The sequence below is a fragment of the Cyprinodon tularosa genome, unplaced genomic scaffold, assembly GCF_016077235.1.
Source record: "Cyprinodon tularosa strain WSP-4 unplaced genomic scaffold, ASM1607723v1 ctg566, whole genome shotgun sequence".
Taxonomy (NCBI): Eukaryota; Metazoa; Chordata; class Actinopteri; order Cyprinodontiformes; family Cyprinodontidae; genus Cyprinodon; species Cyprinodon tularosa.
Genome location: NW_024039303.1, coordinates 54,235 through 77,784, shown reverse-complemented (window position 1 = coordinate 77,784; position 23,550 = coordinate 54,235). Strand labels below are relative to the sequence as shown.

At 38.5% G+C, this 23,550-nt stretch overlaps 1 protein-coding gene across 1 annotated transcript in view; it reads right to left on the bottom strand.

Moving 5' to 3' along the window:
- sntg1 (syntrophin, gamma 1) overlaps positions 1 to 23,550 on the bottom strand; it is an 81,995-nt gene that overhangs the window by 9,337 nt on the left and 49,108 nt on the right. The window contains exons 13-17 of the mRNA XM_038305803.1: positions 15,171 to 15,209; positions 5,407 to 5,523; positions 3,743 to 3,814; positions 3,155 to 3,307; positions 2,990 to 3,082 (exon numbers count right to left, since the gene is read on the bottom strand). Coding sequence (XP_038161731.1) covers positions 2,990 to 3,082; positions 3,155 to 3,307; positions 3,743 to 3,814; positions 5,407 to 5,523; positions 15,171 to 15,209 — 474 coding nt within the window. The remainder of the gene's footprint in view (positions 1 to 2,989; positions 3,083 to 3,154; positions 3,308 to 3,742; positions 3,815 to 5,406; positions 5,524 to 15,170; positions 15,210 to 23,550) is intronic.

The following is a 23,550-nucleotide window of genomic DNA, read 5'->3' as shown; positions in this document are numbered from 1 at the left end:
CTACCTGGGAAGGTGGGGGTCTATTGTTAGAGCATTGTGCTTGGGTCCCAGAGGTTCTGAATTAAATTCCCACCGATTGCCACTCTTACCCTTAACCCCACACTGCTCCCTGAGCACTGCCCAGTGGATGCCCACTGCTCCCCAAGGGGATGGGTTAAATGCAGAGGTGAATTTCTCCGATATGAGATCAATAAAGTTAAATTACTATTATCATTATTATATTACACCTAGTCTGGAAAAATAGTGTACTGCAATATAAGATGACACTTTGTAAAGCAAGAGCAGCATATTTCTCCTCATTAATGGAGGAGAATAAGAATAATCCTACATATCTTTTTAATACAGTTGCCAAACTCACCCACAGCCTTAGCTTGGTAGAACTATTCATCCCCCTGATCTAAGCAGTAATGATTTTATGGGATTCTTTATGAATAAGATTTATTCTATTAAAATTATGATCATTAGCACCCCATATGATTGGTTTATCTCTGGTGAGGCAGTGTCTGAGGTAACAATAGAATCTGATCCGGGTTTAGACTGCTTTGATCCAACTGAACTCTCAAAGTTAGCAAAACTATTGTCTTCATCTATGCCCTAAACTTGTGTGTTAGATCCAGTTCAAATATTTCCTCTGATTCCCTCCTCCATTTTAGATATTATTGATCTACTCCTGTTACTGGGATATGTACCTCAGGCTTTTACTGTAATTTAACCTTTACTTAAGAAACCATCTTTTGACCCAGATGACTTGGTCCATTGTAGACACATTAGAATTAATGTGTTTTTATAAAATGATGCACCAAATCAGAAAATGGGCCATAAAGTGATGCTTAAAAGTATAATATAGTTCTTGACTATATTGATCTTAAAAAATACTTTTATACAACAAATGCAACAGAAAAGAGAACTTTTAACTTAATACTCAGAGCTCTGTGAGCACTCCACTGGAAGCTGCAACTACCGTGGTGCATGCTGGGACAGCTGTCAATCTCGAGAATGGACAAGCCTGCTCTGATGCATACTTGGTTAAGGGGCAAGAACAACATCCTGGGATGTTACATCCTAGCACATGAGAATGCACAAGTAGACATATTGAGAAACGGCCTTAAACTAGAAGACCTGAGTGTTCTGGAAGGTTAATACACTGACGACAAATCTGTTATGTATTGAGGTGCTGATCCATTCAGTGAAGCCAGTGTAAGGACTTCAGAACTAGGCTGATGTGCTAATATTTATGTGTAGGATATCACTGATATCACTGAAAATCAGAAGGAGCTGGACTAGTGTTTATTGAAGACTGTAGTAATATGTGCTTGGTCAGAAATATGTATAACAAAATAACAAATCTACTGATGTTTTTCAGGTCTTTGTCCACAAATTATAATATTTCTTAAATAAGCAGTGTTGGAGCATCATACTAAGGATGCCCTGGTGAAACTCGGGCTGTGGCAACATAGAGTGTAGAATGTTACCTTACAGTATGTAATTTTAAAGCTGCAGACTATAAAAAGGAGTGGGGTCCTAGAGGTCACAGCAAGATGTTTGCTTTCTGGAGATGTTTTAAATACAGGCTTCTGCATGTGGTTCCTATAACTAAGACCCTTGGCCTCTGAATGCTTCCCAGCACTGGAAGCTGCTCCTTGCTTCCAGAGGGATGTTTAAAATGCTCATTTGCAATGACAAAGTTGTTTTATTATGACAAAACATTGTTAATTTTTACCATGTTCAAAGTGTGATTTACTCTTAAATGGCTTCTAATACAAAGAAATCCTGGCTTAAAGGTTCTGCACATAACTAAAGAGCTGCCCCACGTTACATGTTTTTTTTCTCTTAATGGATGCGGCACATTAGCCAGTAGTAAGTCACATATACAGACATTGATTCATCCACCCACCCACTGTATGTTCATCTTTGAAAGGTTACTTATGAGTTCATTTGACTCTCATGTGAGTGAAAACTGTCAGAGGAAAAGCACTTACATGAGAGGAATAACTCCTGTTAGATGTTTGTGAATATCAACCATAAATATTATATCCCATGTTTGTTTGGCATGTTGTCCATATGGAAACAATCCTAAGAGATGAAAAAGGATCCTTCTGTATCTTAAGCTCACAGATCACAGATCTTTTTGGTAAACAGTTTCATTTTGGTTGGTTTCTGAAAGAAAACATGGTTTTTGTTAAGTTGCCAAATGCAGTTTTTAATTATGGAATAATCTCGCTCTCTGTATTGCCTGTAATTGCAGTTTACATATGGATTCTGCTTTGTGCGTCTCTCTCTCTATAAACAATTCTCTGGCAACATTCTTACCATGCTTAGGGGACATTGTTGCCACGCACTGCTAGAGTTGGGGCCAAAATCTTAGAGAACAATATGGCAGTGCTTGTGTCCTTCTCATCAACGTAATGTGCACCAGTGGAGTAGTATGCATGGCAGTCAGGCGATGTGCGAAGAGGCCAAAAGAAACTATATGCTGCAGTAAGAGGTTTTAGCTGGGGGGTGCCGTCAAAACAAATGTGCTCACACTCCTGAAATGCACACTGAGCAGAATTAGTTAGCAGCCACGGAAAAAAAGAGGATGCAGAAGCATAATGATTAGCTCCATCTAACTGTATGCAACACTCCCACTGAGGAGACAGCTCTTCTGTATTTGAATGGCTGACAGAGGATTCCCTTGGCTGGTGACCGGAGTTGGCCAACGATATGCTTGACTGGACGATCGCCAATCATAAGAGGCAAAAGCTAGAGATTAAAACTTTTTTCCTGCTTAGTGAATAAAAGAGGCATCAGCAGGTCAGAGCTTATTAAAATTGGTGATTAGAAATCTGCAATTGAATCTCTGATTGGTGCATATTTATCTAATCTTCCCAGTTTCTTTGCATTAATTTATTTCACACATAAATCCAGCTTTACAATGCTGTGAAATAAAGTGCTGGAAAAGCACAAGTTACGAGCGTGAAGGGAGGAGAGAGGATCGTCGTGCACATACCTTTGAAGCAGCATCGAAGCAGACAAAGCCCATGCCGAAGTCAATTGTAAGTCCCATGAGGTGACTCTCCATTATGCAAGCATACGTTTTACACTGCAGAATAGCAAAAGTAAATGTTAGTTACCAGAATGTCTCAAGAAACTGTTTAAAGAAAAACATTCAGACCTGTATCCTCTCCACCTCCAGGAACGTTGCCATCTGAAAAGCCTTTTCCCAGATTAGCAGCTCACACTCCAGCTCCACGCTGAAGAACATATCTTCCCCGCTCTCCGTCTGAACACTGAAGCAGTGCCTCCTTTTGTCCAAAAGGTCACTGTCCTAAGATAACACAGACAAGCTGACATGTCAGACAACACTAACACAGATAACTGACAGGCTTTCCCAACGATGGTGTCTAATCTAATGTGCCATCTCATAAACTAAATTGCAATATAAGGTCATCCTATGGAGATGATTGCATTGGTGGATCTACTTACATCAAGCTATTCAAAATCTGTTTCTAATAACAAGAGGCAGAAGAATTCTCGCTGTGGAATTCAAAGTGACCTCAGACCTGCAGAGAATAACAACTACAAGCCTTAAGTGTGTCTGTGAAACAGCCATAAGAACCCATGCAAATGTACTGTATAAGTGAGTCATATGAGAACATCCCTCAGATTCACCACTACTGTTTAATATTCTCCTGGTGTGCTCTGTTAGTGATACACCACTCTAAATGCTTGGAGATTTGAGTAAAAAGAGAGACTGTGATACCTTTAAAATTTTGCACATTATTTCATACACGGTAAAGCTTTTCTCCGCTCTGGTCCAGTCCCACGTCGTCACCTGAAAACATCACAGTAATATTGCATTTGATTTGAGAAACGCTTCAACAGAGAGTATTAAAAATCTCAGGAACTGTGCTTAACACGAACAATAATTTGTTAGTCTTGTTTTTCGACAGAGCTTTCCTTTTCATAAACGTTAAGAACAACAATGTGATGAATAATGCAGAGTGCTTTTGCTTTTCAAAATTCAAATCTAGACCACTTGATGATTAAATTGGACTTGCTTACCAACTGATGCATGCAGTGCAATGCAAAAGTAATCATACCGATACAATTTTTTCACATATCAATTTATGTAACTGAGAAGCACTATTGTATACTAATGCATAGTAGTACATTTATGTGAAGTGTAAGGAAAATTCTCTAATCAATCTAAGCTTACTTAGATTGAGAGAGCCTGACAATGACAATTCTCCGATCTGGCAGACATCAGTTGTATTAGGTTCTGGACTCTAACCCTACCATTCCAACACATATTTATGCTGTGATGGTGACAGTTCACTGCTGTGTTGGTAGGGGAAGCGCTCCAGCATTCTCTAGTATTCTACTTTCTGACAGGTTGTCCTTCTGGATTACACTTCATTTTGCTCCATCCATCTTCCAATCAACTACCTTTCGTGCCCTGCAGAAGGAAGCATTGCTTTTGCATTATGCATTGTTATTCAGGGTGATGCGTTAGCCATCCACCATGCTAGGTGTTAGATCCTGAACAGGGATCTATGTTTGCTGTGTTTTCTACACGGAAAAAGGAAAACTGCTAATGAGCCATGATATGGCTTCAATGACAGCTTTCTTTTCCCATATCATTTGTACTACTAACAAATCCCTTCATCTCAATAGGGACTCTGTTATTTAAATATGTGATTTTTAAAGCAGTCAGCTGCTCTGTATTTTAACTAGGGATATCAATCCTACAGGGGGGTAAATAAAAATCCATTCCACATTTTAAAAAATGCTATTCATGAATAAAAAAACTGAATAAAATGAAATGTATCATTCTTTTTAATGTAGATCTATGGAATAAAATCACAGTAAAACAGTTTATGTTTCTAACTGGACAAAACACAAAAAAAGGCTTTAAATCCTTTCCAAGCATTAGTAGTTGGCATTCAAACTCAAGTTTAATGAAGAAACAGGGAAACTAAAATCCCAGATAAACTAGTTTTCAGTAGTAAAACATTTCCTGACTTTGAAACATGCAGTCTCTTATGTCCCCTCATCCCCTATTAGCATATTCCATTTATTTTAGCACAATCACCATCAGCAGCCAATTTCAGTTATCTATCAATCTCTTCCCATCAACAGCATCGTTGACAGCTTATCCCTCTCATCATAATAGCCCAAATGGCTGGCAGAATGTAAACACATTAAATGATCAGCATCAATCAAGAAGAAGATCAATGCACCACAGATGATTATGAGTGAGCTGCTTCCTGTTTCTCAACAGGGAAGTTTTTTTTCATTTTCCTAAACAATAAATTACCTTAAATGAAAATGAGCCATCCCCTGAGTAAAAGATGAAACATCAATCCAGAAACAGAAGTTTGATCTGATGAAGTGGAAACTGGAGTGACACAAGTGAAGGCTTACTGGAGGAGCTGTGAACTTGAAGAGTGAGGAACCCCTCAGAGCGAGAAACTTTGGTGAGTACATCCGGTCCTGAACAGAGTCCTGCTCTTTCTCGTCCACCCAGCCCATGTAGATGATCTGTCCAATAAATAAAAATTGTTTTAAAGCTTTGAAAGCTTTTAAAATATATTTTTTTTACCATGAAATAAAAAAAAAATAAAAATGTTATCATTTAATCTTATCATCTATAGGAAAATTTCAAACCTTATTTTTTTGGCACTAAAACCAACTTTGTAATGCTGTGAAATAAAGTGCCAGAAAAAATAAGGATTTTGCACCTGCAGAAAAGTAGTTTTTTTTATGTCTTTCATCTTTGGAGACCTGTAGAAAACAGTTTTAGTCTTGTAAAAAGTCTTATATTTTTGGCTTGTCATTTTTGCAAATAGAAAACACCGTATGAGACATAGAACGCAAAAATCTACATATAAACTCAGTTGGTCTCTTTTTATTGTTCTTGGGTTGCAAATGCAAATCTTGGCACAATCTTCCATTTCCGAACTGACTCAACAGTCACAGCTTTGTATCTGTATAGACATTTTTACACATTGCACAGTAGATGAGCAGCTTTAATCAGAATAGCAAACAATTTTGTTTGTTTCAATTAGAAAGGAGACTGAGAGGGGCTCTATTATTATACCCAGATGATGTTATTTTATACAGCATCAGAATCAGATTTCAACCAGTTCAATTCAAATCAATTTATTATATAGCCCCAATAAATCAAGTTATTGACTTGCAAGACATGCACCTTGTGATGGACCGAGTTAAAAAAACAGGAGGAGTCACAGGATATTAATTAGAAAAATAGGGTTTTTTATTTTAACCCAAAAAATAGATGACAAAAGATAAACTGAGCTCATAAAAGAGGTCAAAGAAACAAAACTGAACTCAGGCAAAAATGTAAACAAACTGGCTGTACAAACAAACATAACTGACCTACAAAGAAATGACAGACAGGGGTATATATACTGGCTGATCAGACCAATTTAGACACAATAGGGGTAACTAAACAGAATACAATTACAAACAAAACAAATAACAGTACAGCTAAGTTTGACTAAACTAAAGACTCACAAAATGAAAATCAAAACCATTAAAGTCCAAATACCAATATTCACCTAAATGCAAAAACTCATCTAAAGAAGGAAACTACACATTCCCCCGCCAGCAAGGACCAGTGGTGCAGTCCAATCAGCATCCAAATTTGCTGAGCCCTGGCCCCCCCATCTTTTGTCAGCTTCAGAGTGTGGCCATGGATTTGGCCATCACACACTCCCCCACTTCCTGATCTTCCCTCTGGCTCCGAGAAAGGTAATCAGCAGTGGTGTTGTCCTTGCCGGGGATGTAGTGAACCTTAAACCGAAATGGCTGCATAGCAAGGTACCATCTGGTGATTCTCCCATTAGTGTCCTTCATTCTTTCCAGCCACTGGAGGGCTCTGTGATCAGTCTGAAGTGTGAATTCTCTTCCTAGCAAATAATATTTGAATGAGTCAAGGGCCCATTTAATAGCCAAGGCTTCCTTCTCCACGGTTGCATAGCGCCCCTCTCTTGGCAGCAGCTTGCGGCTGATGTAGGCAACTGGATGTTGGTCCTCCGGTGGTCCCTGCAGAAGCACTGCCCCAAGGCCTCTTTCAGAAGCATCAGTCTGCAACACAAAGTCTTTTGCAAAATCAGGTGAGTGCAAAACTGGATTCTTACTCAGAGATTGGCTAATGTCCTTAAATGCTGCAATAGCCTCTGCTGTCCACTGAATTTTAGTGGGACTTCTGGAGCCCGTCCTGTCTGTTAGGAATGCTGCTCTAGCTGAAAAATTAGGAATGAATCTGTGGTAGAATGCAGCCATGCCAAGAAAAGACCGCAGCTGTTTCCTGGTTTGTGGGAGCGGACAGGATGCTATCGCATTGATTTTATCAACTTGAGGTTTCAGAGTACCACCTCCAATGGTGTACCCCAAGTACTGTATTTCTGTCCTGGCAAGAGCACACTTTGCTGGATTGATGGTAAGGCCTGCTAAACGCAGCCGATCCAGGACCTCCTTTAGATGGTGAACATGCTCTTCCCAAGTTGCACTGAAAACCACAACATCATCAAGGTATGCACAGGTGAATGCTGAGAGCCCAGAGAGTACCTGATCCATTAGTCTTTGAAATGTTGCTGGGGCCCCATGGAGACCGAATGGCAGGACTGTGAACTCGAACAATCCCCAGGGGGTGCGAAACGCTGTCAGCTCCTGGGACTGTTTAGTGAGAGGCACCTGCCAGTACCCCTTAGACAGATCAATAGTTGTTAAGTATCTTGCTGCCCTCAGGTGCTCAATGAGGTCATCAATACGTGGCATTGGGTAAGAGTCAAATTTTGATATAGAGTTGAGGTACCTGAAGTCGATGCAAAATCTTATTTTGCCATCCTTTTTCGGAACCAACACAACAGGGTTGCACCACTCACTTGTTGAAGGTTGGATGATTCCTAGAGACAGCATGAGGTCCATCTCCTCCTTCAGCTCCACCCGGAAGCGTTCGGGTATCCTGTAACTCATACGCTTTATGGCAGCATCTGGTTTTAGAACAATGCTGTGCTCCACCAGAGTGGTGCGACCTGGACACTCTTGAAATATGTCAGAAGTAATAAGAGGTGTTACCTGAGACTGTTGCTCGCTGGTGAGATGGCTTAGGTCCAGCACAGAGGATGTTACTGAGGGCAAATAGTCATTAACTTCTTCCTCCTCCTCCACTCTGTGAATAAGCAACACCTCAGTTTCATTCTCCTTCCTTGGAACCCACTCCTTGAGAAGGTTAACATGGAGCACTCGACTCCCTCGCTGGAGACCTGGTGTAGAGACTTGATAGGTAGTAGGTCCAGTTTTCCTCAGTACTTCAAAGGGTCCCTGCCATTTTGCTAGCAACTTGCTGTCAGAAGTTGGCAACATTACCAAAACCTTCTGGCCAGGAGCAAAACTTCTGTGGCGAGCTTTCTTGTCAAACCAAACCTTTTGGTGTTTCTGAGCAGCTGCCATGTGACTCTGAGCCAACTCACTCATTTGCTGCAGTTTATCCCTCATATGGAGAACAAATGAAATAATGTTGACTGGATCCTCTTTACTCTGATCTCCCTCCCATGCATCTCTTAGCAGGGTCAGAGGGCCCCTCACATCATGGCCATAGAGGAGCTCAAATGGGGAGAAACCAGTGGAAGCCTGAGGAACCTCCCTGTAGGCAAAAAGGAGGTATGGCAACCACTGGTCCCAATCAGAGCCTGTATCATTCACAAACTTACGTAGCATTTGTTTGAGAGTTTGGTTAAAGCGCTCTGTCAGGCCATCCGTCTGTGGGTGGTATGGTGTTGTCCTCATGCTCCTGATGCCCAACAGCTTATAGACCTGTTTCAAGAGTGTGGACATAAAGTTAGTGCCCTGATCGGTTAAAATCTCCTGTGGAAATCCAACCCTTGAGAAAAATTGAACCAGTGAGGAAGCCACATGTTTTGCTTTAACAGTCTTTAGTGGAAAAACTTCAGGATATCTTGTTGCATAGTCTGTGATGACAAGCATGAAGCGATTTCCAGATTTACTTTTTTCCACCGGGCCCACTACATCCATCCCAAGGCGTAGAAAGGGTGTACCAATAATGGGAAGGGGTTGAAGTGGTGCTTTGCTAGGGACTCTCATTGAGGTTTTCTGACACTCAGGGCAGCTTCTGCAAAATAAAGCAACATCTGATCTTAAACCAGGCCAGAAAAAATATCGCTTGATGCGAGCAGTGGTCTTATACTTCCCAAGGTGGCCAGCCCAGGGAATAGAGTGTCCCAAAGTCAGCACTGTTTCACGAGCCTCCTTAGGGACAACTAACTGCTTAAACTGGCCATGTTGATGATATAAAATGCCATCTTGCAGTATATACTGCTCTTTATTTGTGTCAGAACCTACAGAGGCCTCCCTCCTAGCCTTCAGCAACAGGGCAAATAAAGTTGGATCATTCTGCTGCATTTGTCTGATGTTTGTGGGTATTGAAAAACCCAGTGGCATATCTGGAGCCACTTCAACTGAAGTCTCACCCAATGCATGTTGAAATTTCTCACGCCTTCTTTGGCTGCGTGGCTTCCGAGACTTCCCAGGTTCCGTCTGCAACTCAGCCTCGAAAAAAGGTAAAGCACTAAGTGTTGCAAAATGCTCATCTTGATTTTTAGCTTGGGCTCTGGTTACAGCCACGTTACAGCTCTGCACATCCCTCAATAAGTCATAGATGACAGGCAGATCCTCCCCCAAAACTACAGGATAGGGTAGGTTATCAGCTACCCCAACCTTCAACAGATAGGGAGCTCCCTGCACCTCAACAAACATCAGCAGTGGGGTATGATTTCTCATCACCATGTACACAGCGAACTGCTATCGTTTCAGAAGGGCATATACAATTAGTTGGTACATGGTTCTTGTGCACTAGAGTCTGTGTGCTGCCAGTATCTATTAAAGCATTTATTTCATGCCCAGCAATCTTCACTGTAATGATTTTACTTGACTGCTTTATTTCAAGTTTAACATCCACATTCTGATGAGGCACAAAACACACTTGAGTTAGCTTACTTTGATTCTTAGGGCACATGGGTTTGGTGTGACCTTCTTGTCCACAGAGGTAACACACTGGAGGCCTTTTTCCTGCCTTAGAAGGCTGGTTTTCTCCTAAAAAAGGCTTACCCCCACCCTTTGCTAGCTTCTGATGAGGCTGATAAGGTGGTAACCGACGTGAATCTTTGGCAGCTCTCCATGCACTGTTGCTCCATGGCTGACTCCTACTTCTGGCAGCCACAAACACGTCAGCGAGAGTAGCAGCTTCTGCAGCAGACTTCGGATCGTGCTCCTTGATCCAAACCTGAAGCTCAGGACACAACATTCTCAAAAATTGTTCCAGAATAATCAGTTCACCAACTTGTTTCACAGTTTTATCTTTAGGCTGAACCCACTTCTCATAAAGTTCTTTCAGCCTTGAATATAATTCTTTTGGACTCTCATCAAGAACATCAAGGCAGCGAAATCTTTGTCGGTAAGTTTCTGGATTTATATCATATTTTTGTAAAATGGCAGCTTTTACCTTTCCATATTCCAGGGAATCATCCACATCCATGTTAACATAGGCACAGCGAGCCTTACCCGTCAGAAGAGGAATGAGATGGAAAACCCAGTCCGATTGTGGCCAACGATAAGCAGCTGCAATTCTCTCAAATGTGGTCAGAAAGTGCTCAACATCATCTTCAGCAGTCAATTTTTCCAATTTAGGATGAGGAAGGTGCACAGACTGACCTGTTGAGCTGAAAGCTGAATCCTCAGGTTGAGATGTTGCTTGAATCTGATCAATTTGAGTTGTAACAGGTGGTGAATCAGTTGATGTGGGCTCAGGGGGCGGGGTTGTCCTGGCCTGTATTTCCATCTGCAAAAGCCGAAACTGATGTTGCAAGCTCCTAAAGCGCTGTTCTTGTTGTGCAGAAACTTCTCTCTGCTTTTTCTCCCGAACTTCCTGTTGTCCCATGAAAGCCCGAAGAATCCCAGCAATATCATGCAGAGTTGGCTCTCTGGGCTCCTCCTCATCAGTGGCTTCAGCTGCTGCTGCTGAAGCTCCTCCTTCCATTTCCTCTCTCTCTGATTGCTGGGAAGCCTCTTTGGTCTCCACCTTATTTCCTTTTCTTGGGCGCAGACCGTTCTGCATGGCTCAAAAAGTTTGTTGGTGGGGGAAAAATTGCTCACACAAAAAAAAAAAAAAAGAGAAAAAAAATCCTGGCTCCTCAACTCAAAATCCTCACTTCTGACACCACATGTGATGGACCGAGTTAAAAAAACAGGAGGAGTCACAGGATATTAATTAGAAAAATAGGGTTTTTTATTTTAACCCAAAAAATAGATGACAAAAGATAAACTGAGCTCATAAAAGAGGTCAAAGAAACAAAACTGAACTCAGGCAAAAATGTAAACAAACTGGCTGTACAAACAAACATAACTGACCTACAAAGAAATGACAGACAGGGGTATATATACTGGCTGATCAGACCAATTTAGACACAATAGGGGTAACTAAACAGAATACAATTACAAACAAAACAAATAACAGTACAGCTAAGTTTGACTAAACTAAAGACTCACAAAATGAAAATCAAAACCATTAAAGTCCAAATACCAATATTCACCTAAATGCAAAAACTCATCTAAAGAAGGAAACTACACATTCCCCCGCCAGCAAGGACCAGTGGTGCAGTCCAATCAGCATCCAAATTTGCTGAGCCCTGGCCCCCCATCTTTTGTCAGCTTCAGAGTGTGGCCATGGATTTGGCCATCACACACCTGCTGGATGAGCATGTGACAATAGTAGACATTAACTTGCATTTTAGAGTGTGAAATGTGGTGCAGTTTGTAGCCCTGTTTCCTTGCAGCAAGCAGGTTCTGGGTTAATTTCCCAGCGCAGGGTCTTCTGCATGGAAATTGTATGTTCTCCCATTGCATGTATGGATACCCCCAGTCCAAAAAGATGGATGGATGGATGGATGGATGGATGGATGGATGGATGGATGGATGGATGGATGGATGGATGGATGGATGGATGGATGGATGGATGGATGGATGGATGGATGGATGATATTCTTTATGGCAATTGTTGATTAGATCTTGCTCTTACTTAGATAGAGCTTCTATCCTGAAAGCTGTAAATGTATTATATTCCAGTACTAATAAAACAATTTAAAATAAGCAACTGAATAATAATTCAACTTTAAAACAGAAATAGTTGACTTTCCTTCTCTATATTTTATACTTCATTTGTTACCTCTTTTAACTTGTTGTTTCATTAAGCAGCCTATCTTTATCCAATGATTTCACACTTGATTTATAGAGAAAAATTCTTCCTAAAACAGGAGTAATTATTTATTTTTGTCTAAAGCTTTATTGTATTTCATGATTTATGATGTGCTAAAAAGAGGTATCACAAACCACTACGTATCAAACTTTAATTCTGATGTGTCAAAAACTTCCATACTTAAAAAAGAAGTTTAATTTTGGCTTAATTCATTATTAAAGTTTATCTCAGAAGTGCCATATTTCATACATAATTAAAGAATTATAAATATGAAAGTGTCTTAAACCCGGAAAAGAAAACAATATTTTTGTTTGTGAAGTTTTTATCATGGCTTCCATCAGCTGGAAATGTTACTTTTGTAAAACTAAAAAGAAATATGTGATTCAGGGTGTTGGGCAAAGGTGACTGCATCAGGGAAAGTTGGTTTGATTCTAACAAGCTTATTTACTAATCCAGCAAAATCATTTAAAGCCTCAGAAATAACCCTCACCTGTACTGTTATAGCTTTTGTCTGCTCTATTTATTTGAAGAGGAAGATTTTCTCTATCTCTATTTCTCTAACCATTCGGGTCTGTTCTCATTAAAGGTGTTGTGGCTGTCCTGCTATTCCAAGTCAAAACATCTGAAGAGAAAAATGTTTTCAGGTTGCAAAACAGCTTCAAAAGCTCCACAAATGGTAGATTGTGACAGCTAATGTGATGTCTCCTTTTTGACAAAATGCATCAAATCTTTAAGTAAAGTGTAAAATCTTTAGTCGATCTCTCTTATCTTCCTACTGTGCCTTGCGAAAGTATTTGGCCCCCTTAAACTTTTTGATATTTTGCCACATTTCAGGCTTCAAACGAAGATATAACACTAATTTTCCTTAAAGAATCAGCAAGTGGGGCACAGTCATGAAGTCATAAATTATTGGATATCTTTAACCTTTTTAGAAAATAAAATAACTGAAGAGTGGGGTGTGCAAAATGAATCAGTCCCTTTACTTTCAGTGCAACAAACTTTTTCCAGAAGTTCAGTGAGGATCTCTAAATGATCCAATGCGTGTAATCAAGTCTCCGTATAAATGCATGAAGCAAAATCTACAATGGAATAGTTCACAAATAAACATATCCAGGTGTTAGAATGGCCAAGTCAAGTGCAGACCTCAATCCAATCGAGAATCTGTGGAAAGAACTAAAAACTGCTGTTCACAAACGCCCTCCATCCAACCTCACTGATCTGAAACTGTTTGGTAAAGAAGAATGAGTAAAAATTTCAGTCTCTCAATGTGCAAAACTGATAGAGACATAATCCAATCGACTTGCAGATGTAGTCGCAGCAAGAGGTGGCACTATAAAGTATTAACTCAGGGGGCTCAATCATTTGCACAACAAATTTTTCAGTTTTCAATTTGTTATAAAAAAATCCCACAAATTTTGTTCCACTTCATGATTGTGTCCCAGTTGTTGTTCATTTTTCACAAAGAATTACAATTATATATCTTTATGTATGAAGCCTGAAATGTGGCAAAAAGTTGAAAAGTTCAAAGGGGCTGAATACTTTGGTAAGGCACTGTAAGCCTGAAATTGGCACTAGTTTTAATCTCCATTCATTTCTTCAAAACCCACCAACAGACTGGAAACTTTGCAGGGTTCAGAACAAGCCCAAACATTTTAAAATCTGCCGATATTGTGAGCCAGCACCTCCCTTCTACTTGTGACTGCGCACTGTTGCTATGTGGGGCTCTGCGCGCCTCCGACAACGAAATCATATTTTAAGGCAGGATAATAATCTTGATGAACCGGCTGCACGAAAAAATGCTTTGAGGTGGACTTTCTCGTTTAAAGATATATTAAAACCACTTTTTACCCACTTATCACAGCAAATAGAGCAAAGCCGCTCTCTGCCATTGAACAGTATCAGCAGAAGTATCGGACGCATCTCTACAGACTTTACTGGACGCGCTTCAGGAGCATCAAAGATACCCTTTAGGTGCGTCTGACCTTTATGTGTACAAGCATCAAAAATTAACCAGCTGTCGTTTTTTGCTGGTGAAATTGCGTACAGTGTGAACGTAGCATTAAATCCTGAATTTAGGTTGGAAGCTGGGAATAAAAAAAAAAAAAAAAGAAAAAATGTCTTTAATGTATTTATTGTTTCATTAGAACCAGCCATGGATTTAAGAATCAACAAAATATATTACCCAGTGAGTAATCCCATTCTATTTAAAGGTACCAATACATTTCTACGCATTATATTATCTATCATTTGCAATACTTGGGAGTTAAAGACAAGAACACTGCTTGACATCAGCAACTAACATAACATTTATATGTGGAAGTGGTCCTTATATTATTTTTTAAGTCTGCAGAAACTAATATAATGCATTAATTCCTGTTGTCCAAGCAGTGTTTATTTTATATATCTGTTTCTTTTTCACATTTATTAGCACTATGTTGTTTCTATATGTTTGGTTATCTAATTTTTACTATATGTGGATGAAAATTAAATAATAGAGGTTTTTAGGGTACAACAATGGTACACGTGAGTAATTTTTCACTGTGAATTGTTCTGTTTAAATTACATGTCTGGTTTGTTTAGTTGTTTTGTTGTGAGGCAGATGCTGAAGTAAATAAGCAATGAGCCCTTGATGCATGGTTAATTCTCTTCATTTAGACCAAAAGATGAAATGACGAGTTAACTGAGTGAAAGCACTTAAGTGGTTTTCTCATCGTCTCCCAATGGACAGACTTAAATGATGCAAGTGCCTCCCATGTGCTGTAATAGCTGGTAATACAGAGTTTCTTCTTTTGACTTAAAGACCTGCTCAGAATTACTTATTTTATTGTCAGCTAAGGAACAACACTAAAGTTAACAAAATACATTTAGTTGAAGAATTAAGAAAATATCTTACCTGTTGGTTCACAGGAAAATTCCTATTAATCTTCTTCACCTACAAAATTCAACAACTGGGTCAATAAGCACACAAACATTTCTTGCAAAATTTAAGAGACTCAATTTGCTTCATAATCACATTGCAAAAAAACAAATAAACAGGAGTTAAAATGCATAAAAAACAGTATTAAGAAAGCACACTCATTAAAGGACTGTTTATTCAAAGTATGCAAATTTCAAAATGGATGGACCCAGTCTTTTCCACATGCTCCTGAGGCTCTTCCTAAAAAAAATGCATTTAAAAAATCCATTCTCTCTGCAGTAATAAAAGAGAGATCAGTCAAGCTTCAAATTAAAAGCCTGTGTTCAGATCACAGGTATCACTTGCACCTAATCCACAGCAACGCTATCAATAAAACTCTTTCTTAGAAGCTGAGCTCCAAATTAAGATGTCCATTCAGAAGTCCGTCCTCCTACAAAGATGAGAACAAGCCAGAGGAATGAGCTAGTTTTAGCTACATTATTTATAATGTAGCCTTAATTTATTATTGTTAATTTAAAATCATGAGTTTTAAAAGCAGATTCGGTTTGTAATTATTTTGTTTAATTGCCTTAAAACCAATGTCAATGTAGTTTACACATAATAGCTGCAATAATAAATCTGTGAATTGTATTTTTTGAGGGAACTGTTAATATAGAAAGGGTAATAAACAATATTATATTTTTCTTCTAATTATGTTCTATATTTTTAAAGACACTAAGATTATTCAGCATAGCTTGGCAACAAAGCTCTAGACAGGACAGTCAGATTTTGTTTTACATCTTTTATTGGTCATTCATGTCTTATTCTACATAAATACGTATGTTTTATGTTTTACATTAAAATGATAAAGGAATAATCTGTATAATCTCTCCACATGTTTGTGTAATTAATGGAGGAATTTCCCTTTTTTATTTTATGTTTGACTAAAACTAAAGCTATTTATTCATTCTTCTGGTCCCCGTAAGGGCAACCAGCAATAAGTAAGAAAACTAAAACTTATTTCAGTTTTGGAGAAAAAAACCTAAACTATTATATTTACTATACTTACTAAGATGTACCTTAAAGGCAAGCATTTTCTTACAATAGTTACAGGAAACGCATTTGAAGATTATCTTTAAACTTCCAAATAAACATCAAAACTTCGCCTGTAAAGAGAAAGAATGATCCCAGCCCAATGCACACTGACTGAACTTGAAAATACACTTAACAGTGGGAGATGCTGAATGTCACTGAAGTAAAGCTTTAAAGATTTCCACTGAATTGAATCAGCACCTCTGAGCCCGGGTGTTCAGGCTGCACTTTGCTGGGAACAGCTGGAAACTTGAAGCTGAGCTGTGATTAAAAGGAAAAAAGTACACTTGTATTCAAGGTCAACACATAAGAAACACAACACGGTGTGAGGAGTAGAGTGCCCGAACATGAACGCAATGAATCATTAGAAGTGAGTCATCGTCAAGCCTAATCCAAACATCTGATCTGATTCACAATTCGTGCTTGGAAATAAGATGGCAGACAGACTTCAGCTTACAATAGCTGCATCTCCCCTGAGCAGCAGCTGACTGGTGGGAGTCATTAGGCGCAATGGAGCAAGTACTTCCTTTCATAATGTCCTCAATGATGCCTTCAAATGCATCACTAAACAAATTTAAGAGGGGTTTCATGTACACTGAGATGGCCTCTCCAGCCACTAGACCAGAACATCAGTGAGCCTTTATGGGAGATCACCGACCAAAGAGAGCGGAGTGGATTTTCATTTTTCCACCATCGCTCAGAGAAATGGAAGCGTCTCATGGTGACATATGGCACATGTTTGACTGCAAACAGATTGCTAAAAAATACTGAATCCACAAGCATAAAAAGTCAACTCATTCATTATCTTTTTGAAACGATAAAGATGAATATATTTTCTCCCTTTTTGGAAGATCTAACCATACATTCACCAGACATTTCCATAGGTTATAAATATGCACACATTTTTTCCCTCTCACATTAAGCCATTTTTAACTCTTTTCTTTTTTGACAAGTTGGGATATTAAAATTATTTCACTAAGAAAAACACACAAAAAAAACTGGCATTAATGTTTTTGGCCAATGTTGCATTTATAGAAAAAAAAATAAAGCTTGCAAGCCTAAAAAGTATCATCTGAACCATTAAGTACAGGAGTGGCGGCTACTTTTTGGCTATTTTACTGCAAGACGGTCTGATGCACCTCACAAAAAACAGGCAAGATCTAGATTTCAATATAAAGCCAAACATTTGTTATAATCAAGCCTTCCAAAACGACATGATCCTAAGAATTAGTTCAAAAAGTAGCTTAAGGAAAAAAAAAAGTAAATGTTTTAGAGTGGCTATATCATGGTACTGATCTCAGTGCCGCAGAAAACATGTGGGCGGAGCTGAAAATGACTAGAGCAAGGCAGCTGAAACACCAGACTCAATTAAACCTGTTCTGTAAGAAGAATGGCCCCAAATTCACCAAACTATTGAGAGAAACTTACTTAAAGAACCCCAAAATGTTCTTTCACAATTTCCATCCTTTTGACAAGCATTGAATTTATATTCTGGGAGAGGGCTTGTCAAAGGTTGGTCTATGCTTTTTAAACGCTGACCTGTCAGCTCATCAGACATTTTACTGTTGATGCACTTTGTCAACTTGACATCAAGCAAACACTGAAGGTGCCATTAACAGGGCCATGTAGCTCAGTCTGTGGGGCTTAAAAAAACAAATATCTACAACCAACAAATCCTTATGTGTTGAGCTTATTGCATATAAAAACTAGCAAACTAGCATTAGACAGTATTAGCGTGACACATGTCATCTTATATCCTTCAGTTTGCAGCTCCAATACTTTGTGTATTTATCCAGCAGATTCCCAGAGGCTTCTCTCTGTCTGTCTATCTAACTAAGCCATAAAGTAAGCAGCAGTTTCTAGCTAAGAGACTGGTGAGAGGCTGAAGTAAAACATCACCAAGAGATCCAGAGATAGGGGAGGTCGGAGGGGGGTTTAATGCATCCTTCAGTCTTTTTTGCTTTATAAACAAACAACAAATAGAGTGCTGATCAGGTATGTTTGTGAAGGAGGACAGCAGGAAAAGAAGCACCTGTAGTTATAAGAAACAATAGTTTTACCTTACAATAGCTACATGCACATAGGTTCTTTCTCGTGGCTACAACAAACTATGTTTGCTTTGAAGAAATCTGGGGGGTTTGCCAAGAAAGAATATTTTTTGTATGCTCGTTAATATATTAAAACTACGGACTACCCCTGAGGTAATCGGAGCCTCTGTATTTGTATGTATATATCGTGTTTGAATTGCAAATATTTATTGTGGATTAACAGGCTAAAAGGTGTATTTTTCTTGTGCTTTTCTTTAACTCCCTTTGGAACTCTGTTGGACTTACACAATAATTACTTAATCAATAACCTAGTTTATATGTCCCAAAAGCCTTTCTTATGTTCCCTCACTGTGATGAAAGCAGGTGGAAAACAGACGACTTAAGGGATGCTATGGCAATAAATCACTAAATCTAATTTGAAAAAGCCAAACAAAGAAGTGTAAAATGTAATAGTTTCTCATCAATTTTCATTCTCACCATCAGCCTTTGCACTAAGACTCTCTGAGCAGAAATCTGCACCTCCTGCATCAGTCTGAGCTACTCCTGCAGCTCGCTCAAACACCTCGGTAAATGCCAAGGCTGGAGAGAGAAATGCGGTGAGTCATCTGTGTTGTGTTTAGTGTGTGTGTCCCTCACTTAGTCCACTCCAATTAAACAGGACTCCATTCCCCCCACCTCACCCACCCAAACACAGCACATCCCCATGGCCACCCAATAATTACAAAATCCTCTTTTTTTCTGCTGTAAGTTATATTTCACATTCATGTCCCTTGGAGAGCCTGCAGAAAACCCAATTTCTGTCTATCCTGATGAATCACAATTCCTTATTAATATTGCTTTCTACAAAGAAACAATAGAGATATAATACTGAGCTTTTTTTTGACATCCTTGATTGTGTAAAAAGAATATGAACACATTCATATAATGTTTAAGTAGTATCATGAGGCATGAAAATGATCAAAATAGAAGTATCAACCATTATGTACTTATAGTTAATAACTGTTTAAAAAGAAATTATGATTAACAAGTTTTATAAGTTATGGGCTATTGTCTGTTGTTTTTTTTTTACCAACAGCAATAGTGTCACTTTAACTATGGGTATACACTGTATGATTTTTTTGCCTTTCTGGGCCAATTTTCCAGTCATGCAAGAATTTTTCGATCGGGCTGACTTTCAGCCTTATCATGTATGGCAAATTGCTCAGCAGGCATGCGCAAACAAGGATTCTTCTTCTTCTTCCTCTCATGAAGAATGGCAGAATGCGAGTGAAATTGAGTTTTATCTGCAAAATTGACAGATCGTAGTAGCCACGTTTGCTCAGCCATGTCTTTGTCCATATATGTTGTTGCTTTTTCTTTTTAGGGTTTACCGTAAAAAAATGGCCCAAATTGCCAACGCAGCGTGTTTCACTCTAGGGAGCTTAATATTCCTCTTCTACTCTTTTGGCTTCCAGATAGACAAGTCCTAGTAGCTCCATCTAACTGCAGAGCTGAGTCCGACGTAGTTTTCAGATGTACAGTGTGAGCAGATAGATCGCATCATAGTGTCAGGCCACACAGTGTGAGAACATACATCGTGAGCTGGAGGAATGCATAAAGCCGTATGCCCGGCTTTATGCAGGGGTGGGCAATTCCAGTTCCTGGGGGCCAGTATCCTGTAACTCTTAGATCCATCCTTGGTCCAACACACCTGAATCAAATGGCTGAGTTACCTCCTCAGTATGCAGTCAGTTCCTCCAAAGTCTTCTCAATCATTTAATTACTTGATTCAGGTGTGTTGAACCAAAGGCACATCTAAAAGTATCAGGATACCGGCCCTCAGGAATCGGAATTGCCCACCTTTGGGTTAGCGCATTGAACTTGGATCCCAAAGCTTTTGAGTTCAAGCCCCACTCCCCACAGACTGCCACTCTGGGTCCCTGAGCAAGGTCCTTAACCCCACACTGCTCTCTGGGCACCACACATTCCCCAAAGGAATGGGTTAAATGCAGAGTGTTTGTTGTTGTGACAGTGTTGTAAAGTTGCAATACAGTTAATTCCATTCTATATTCTGCTCTATGCTAGCAAGGAGGTTCAAGAATATTGAAAAACTGAGTAAATATGTGAGTAAATATCCAGCGTTATTTCACTGCTTACCTGATATCAATCATGTTATTTTGCTGCTAGAATTTTCCTGTTCTGTGAGGCCCATGTCAGATATTCTCCTAGCACCAATATCTCTGGACAAAAATCTCACTGCTGCTTCCTGTCTTGCTCCTGGAATTGTCAGTCTATATCTGACTCCCTGTGCTTGACTTTATTTTTCTCCCATGTCTACCAATTCAAGCCTGTTCCTTGGGTTCTGTTGCTGGGGTCCATTTCAAGAAGCAGGTTTAACAAATTCAGATTCAAATCCTCAACTCTAAATTGATCTAGCCTAACTCTGAGTTTTCAGTTTCACAGTGGCTGCTATTAATTAGTTCAATCAACTGTGACTAGGTCCACTCAGAGTTGGACATGTGCGTAACAAGTATGAAAACCCATTATAGTGGAGCCCCGATTCGATGAATCACCATGACTGGACCCCACTGGAACAAGAGATTTCGGACAGAACTAGAGAAGAAAAAAAAATTTGAGAATGTGTTTAAAAGACAGAGAAACAGCGCTAAAGCTGCAAAGGAGAGGAAATCTTTAATGCCTTTAACGCATAGGTTTATATCAAGTCACTATGGCAGGCCATTTTTTTAATTTTTATTAAAAGCAATCTCTTCTCAGTTGTTCCATTTGTAGATAAATAAAATAGGATTATTCCTGGTCAAAATCACATTTCTAGACTGAACTGTAATAATAAAGGTTATAAATTACATTTTGCAGTAGAAACTGAATTTCAGAAAGGTAAAAAAAAATTAAAAAATTATAGAAGTAAAAATTACGTTTTATGTACCTAGAAATATGTTTACACATTTAAATGTGATACCTGAAATAAATTTTTTCATAGTCAAAATAATACATAATACAAATGCTGACCAGTAAAAATAGGAATATGAGATTAATTTCTAGACACCAGGAATGTTTATTCTAGATGCGAAGAATGTCATTTCGAAATGGCCAATTTGACAAGGAAAAAAAGATTTTTCAGATATCGGGAATTCAATTAAACTAATACATCAAAACGGCTTGCCATAGCCTGTTGTCACCACGATAATATTACAGGTTTATTTCATGTATCATAGTTGATCGATGTATTCTATTTAGGTGAGAATAAAAAACATTGTTCTAAGAGAAAGGACTTGCACATCATCTCATGGGCTTCATCCTCTTGTTGATTCTGTCTTCCATCACACAGTAAATACTAAGTGGCTGTTGGATGTTATGACCCCAATAAATGGTTATTAGAGGTTATCAGCCCCATAGAATGGCTTCAGATTGTTCCAGTAGACACAGTAGTTTGTTATCACCGAGTGAATCCTAATCCTAAGGTATGTCCTTTTCTCCATTCGGAATAAGTTTATCTATTTATGTGTAACCTGAAAATAATTTCAGTAGTTGTTCTTGTACTGTAAAGACAAATAAACACAAATAATGATCTGCATGTCGCTCATATTGAACAAACAAAAAACAAATAAATCTCAGATGTTGTCAGCTGAGTTGTAGAATCCACAAAAATGCCAATCATTCTTTAATAAGATCTTTGTCAAACGGATATGCAATGTTTATTTTTAACACCTAATTTGTCCAACTTGGTTAATGATTTTAATGCACAAAACTAAGAGAAAAATCTGCTGATTAAATCAGGAAATAAAACAATGTGATTACGCAGTAAGGAGAGCGGATACAGAGGACACTCCAGTTTTCTGAACAAATCCTGCTCCAGACCAGGTTGGCTATGAGGAGAGTGTTACTATCGTGACTGAAACAGAGGTTGAGGAAACTGTCTTTGTTAAATGAAAAACTCAGAGAACCTGCTTTGTGAAACGGACCCCTCTTTTCTAATTTTACAGATTCGACCCAGTTTTTCTTCACCAGATGTTTGCCTTTTCCCTAAACATTTCCTCTAGACAAAAACTCCCCTGTTCAACCAAGGGAAGGAGTGGATCTCACATTCCAGAAAATTACAGGTACTATCAATATACTACTTTAACTAAAAATAGTTAAAACACATAAGATGCTGTATTTTTAGACTTTAACACAAAGTAAACGAGATCATCTTCATTCCTAAATGTTACTTTCATAATGCTGAATCTTTCACTTTGTTCTTGGTTTGAAGTGATCACATACTCATACAGGTGTACACATTCACATAACACAGCATATGTTTAGTTTAAAGGAGGAAAAGCTGCATCACTTTTAAAAATAAGGGCATTTCATTTTGCCCTCTTGTTGTATCTCTTGTTGATATTTGTTTTGATTTTCAAACTAAAAAATCATTTAGTTCTATTTTTAGGTTATTGAACTAAAAAATGAATGCTTATATCAACTTTTTCTAATTTACAAAATAAGAATGATTGCTCTTTAAGATAATCTTTTTTTTTTGTTAAAATGATTCCTTGTATAATAGTTTTAAGTCTTTGAAAATATTACATAAAAATGCTCAGAAACTTATTGAAACTAGCACATTGATACCTATCATTCTATTTGAAACTGAGCCAAAGTTATTAAGCACCAATGTGAGCAGTCTAAAGAGCCGTTGGGGCTCTAGAGGTGGATACTTGGATGAAATTTAAATTAATGAATGGTTCAGCTCTCCACATCAGTCACAGCTGCGTAAGTAGCCTAACCCTACTAAAGAGGGTGAGTGACTATGTGATCTTTCTGTTTTTTGCTGCTGTTCTCTAACAAAGAGCTTTTGGGAGGTATTCTTACCCTCCTTACCCTCCTGCTCACTTTTGACAGTGGCGAAAATAACATTTCTTCATAAAGATTACAGAAATAAACCCCATATAATTCTATGTTTCCAAGTAAATTTAAAAATAATTTTAAATTCAGTTTAATTTATTCTAGAAAGTCAGTGAAACTATTATCTATTATTTGTGTCCCTGATAGAGCATCAGGGACACATTAATTGAATCACTAATGTTCCATTAAGAAAAAAAAAGACTTTATAAATAAATGCACACATATCCACAAGGTTAGCTATCCTACTTTTTTTTTTTATTGAGATCTATTTACAGCAATAGAGATCAATTTATTTTAGTATCTTTACACATCTTAGCATCCGTGTCTGCCAACGGGGCATGTATTATTCCTTTTTAATGTGA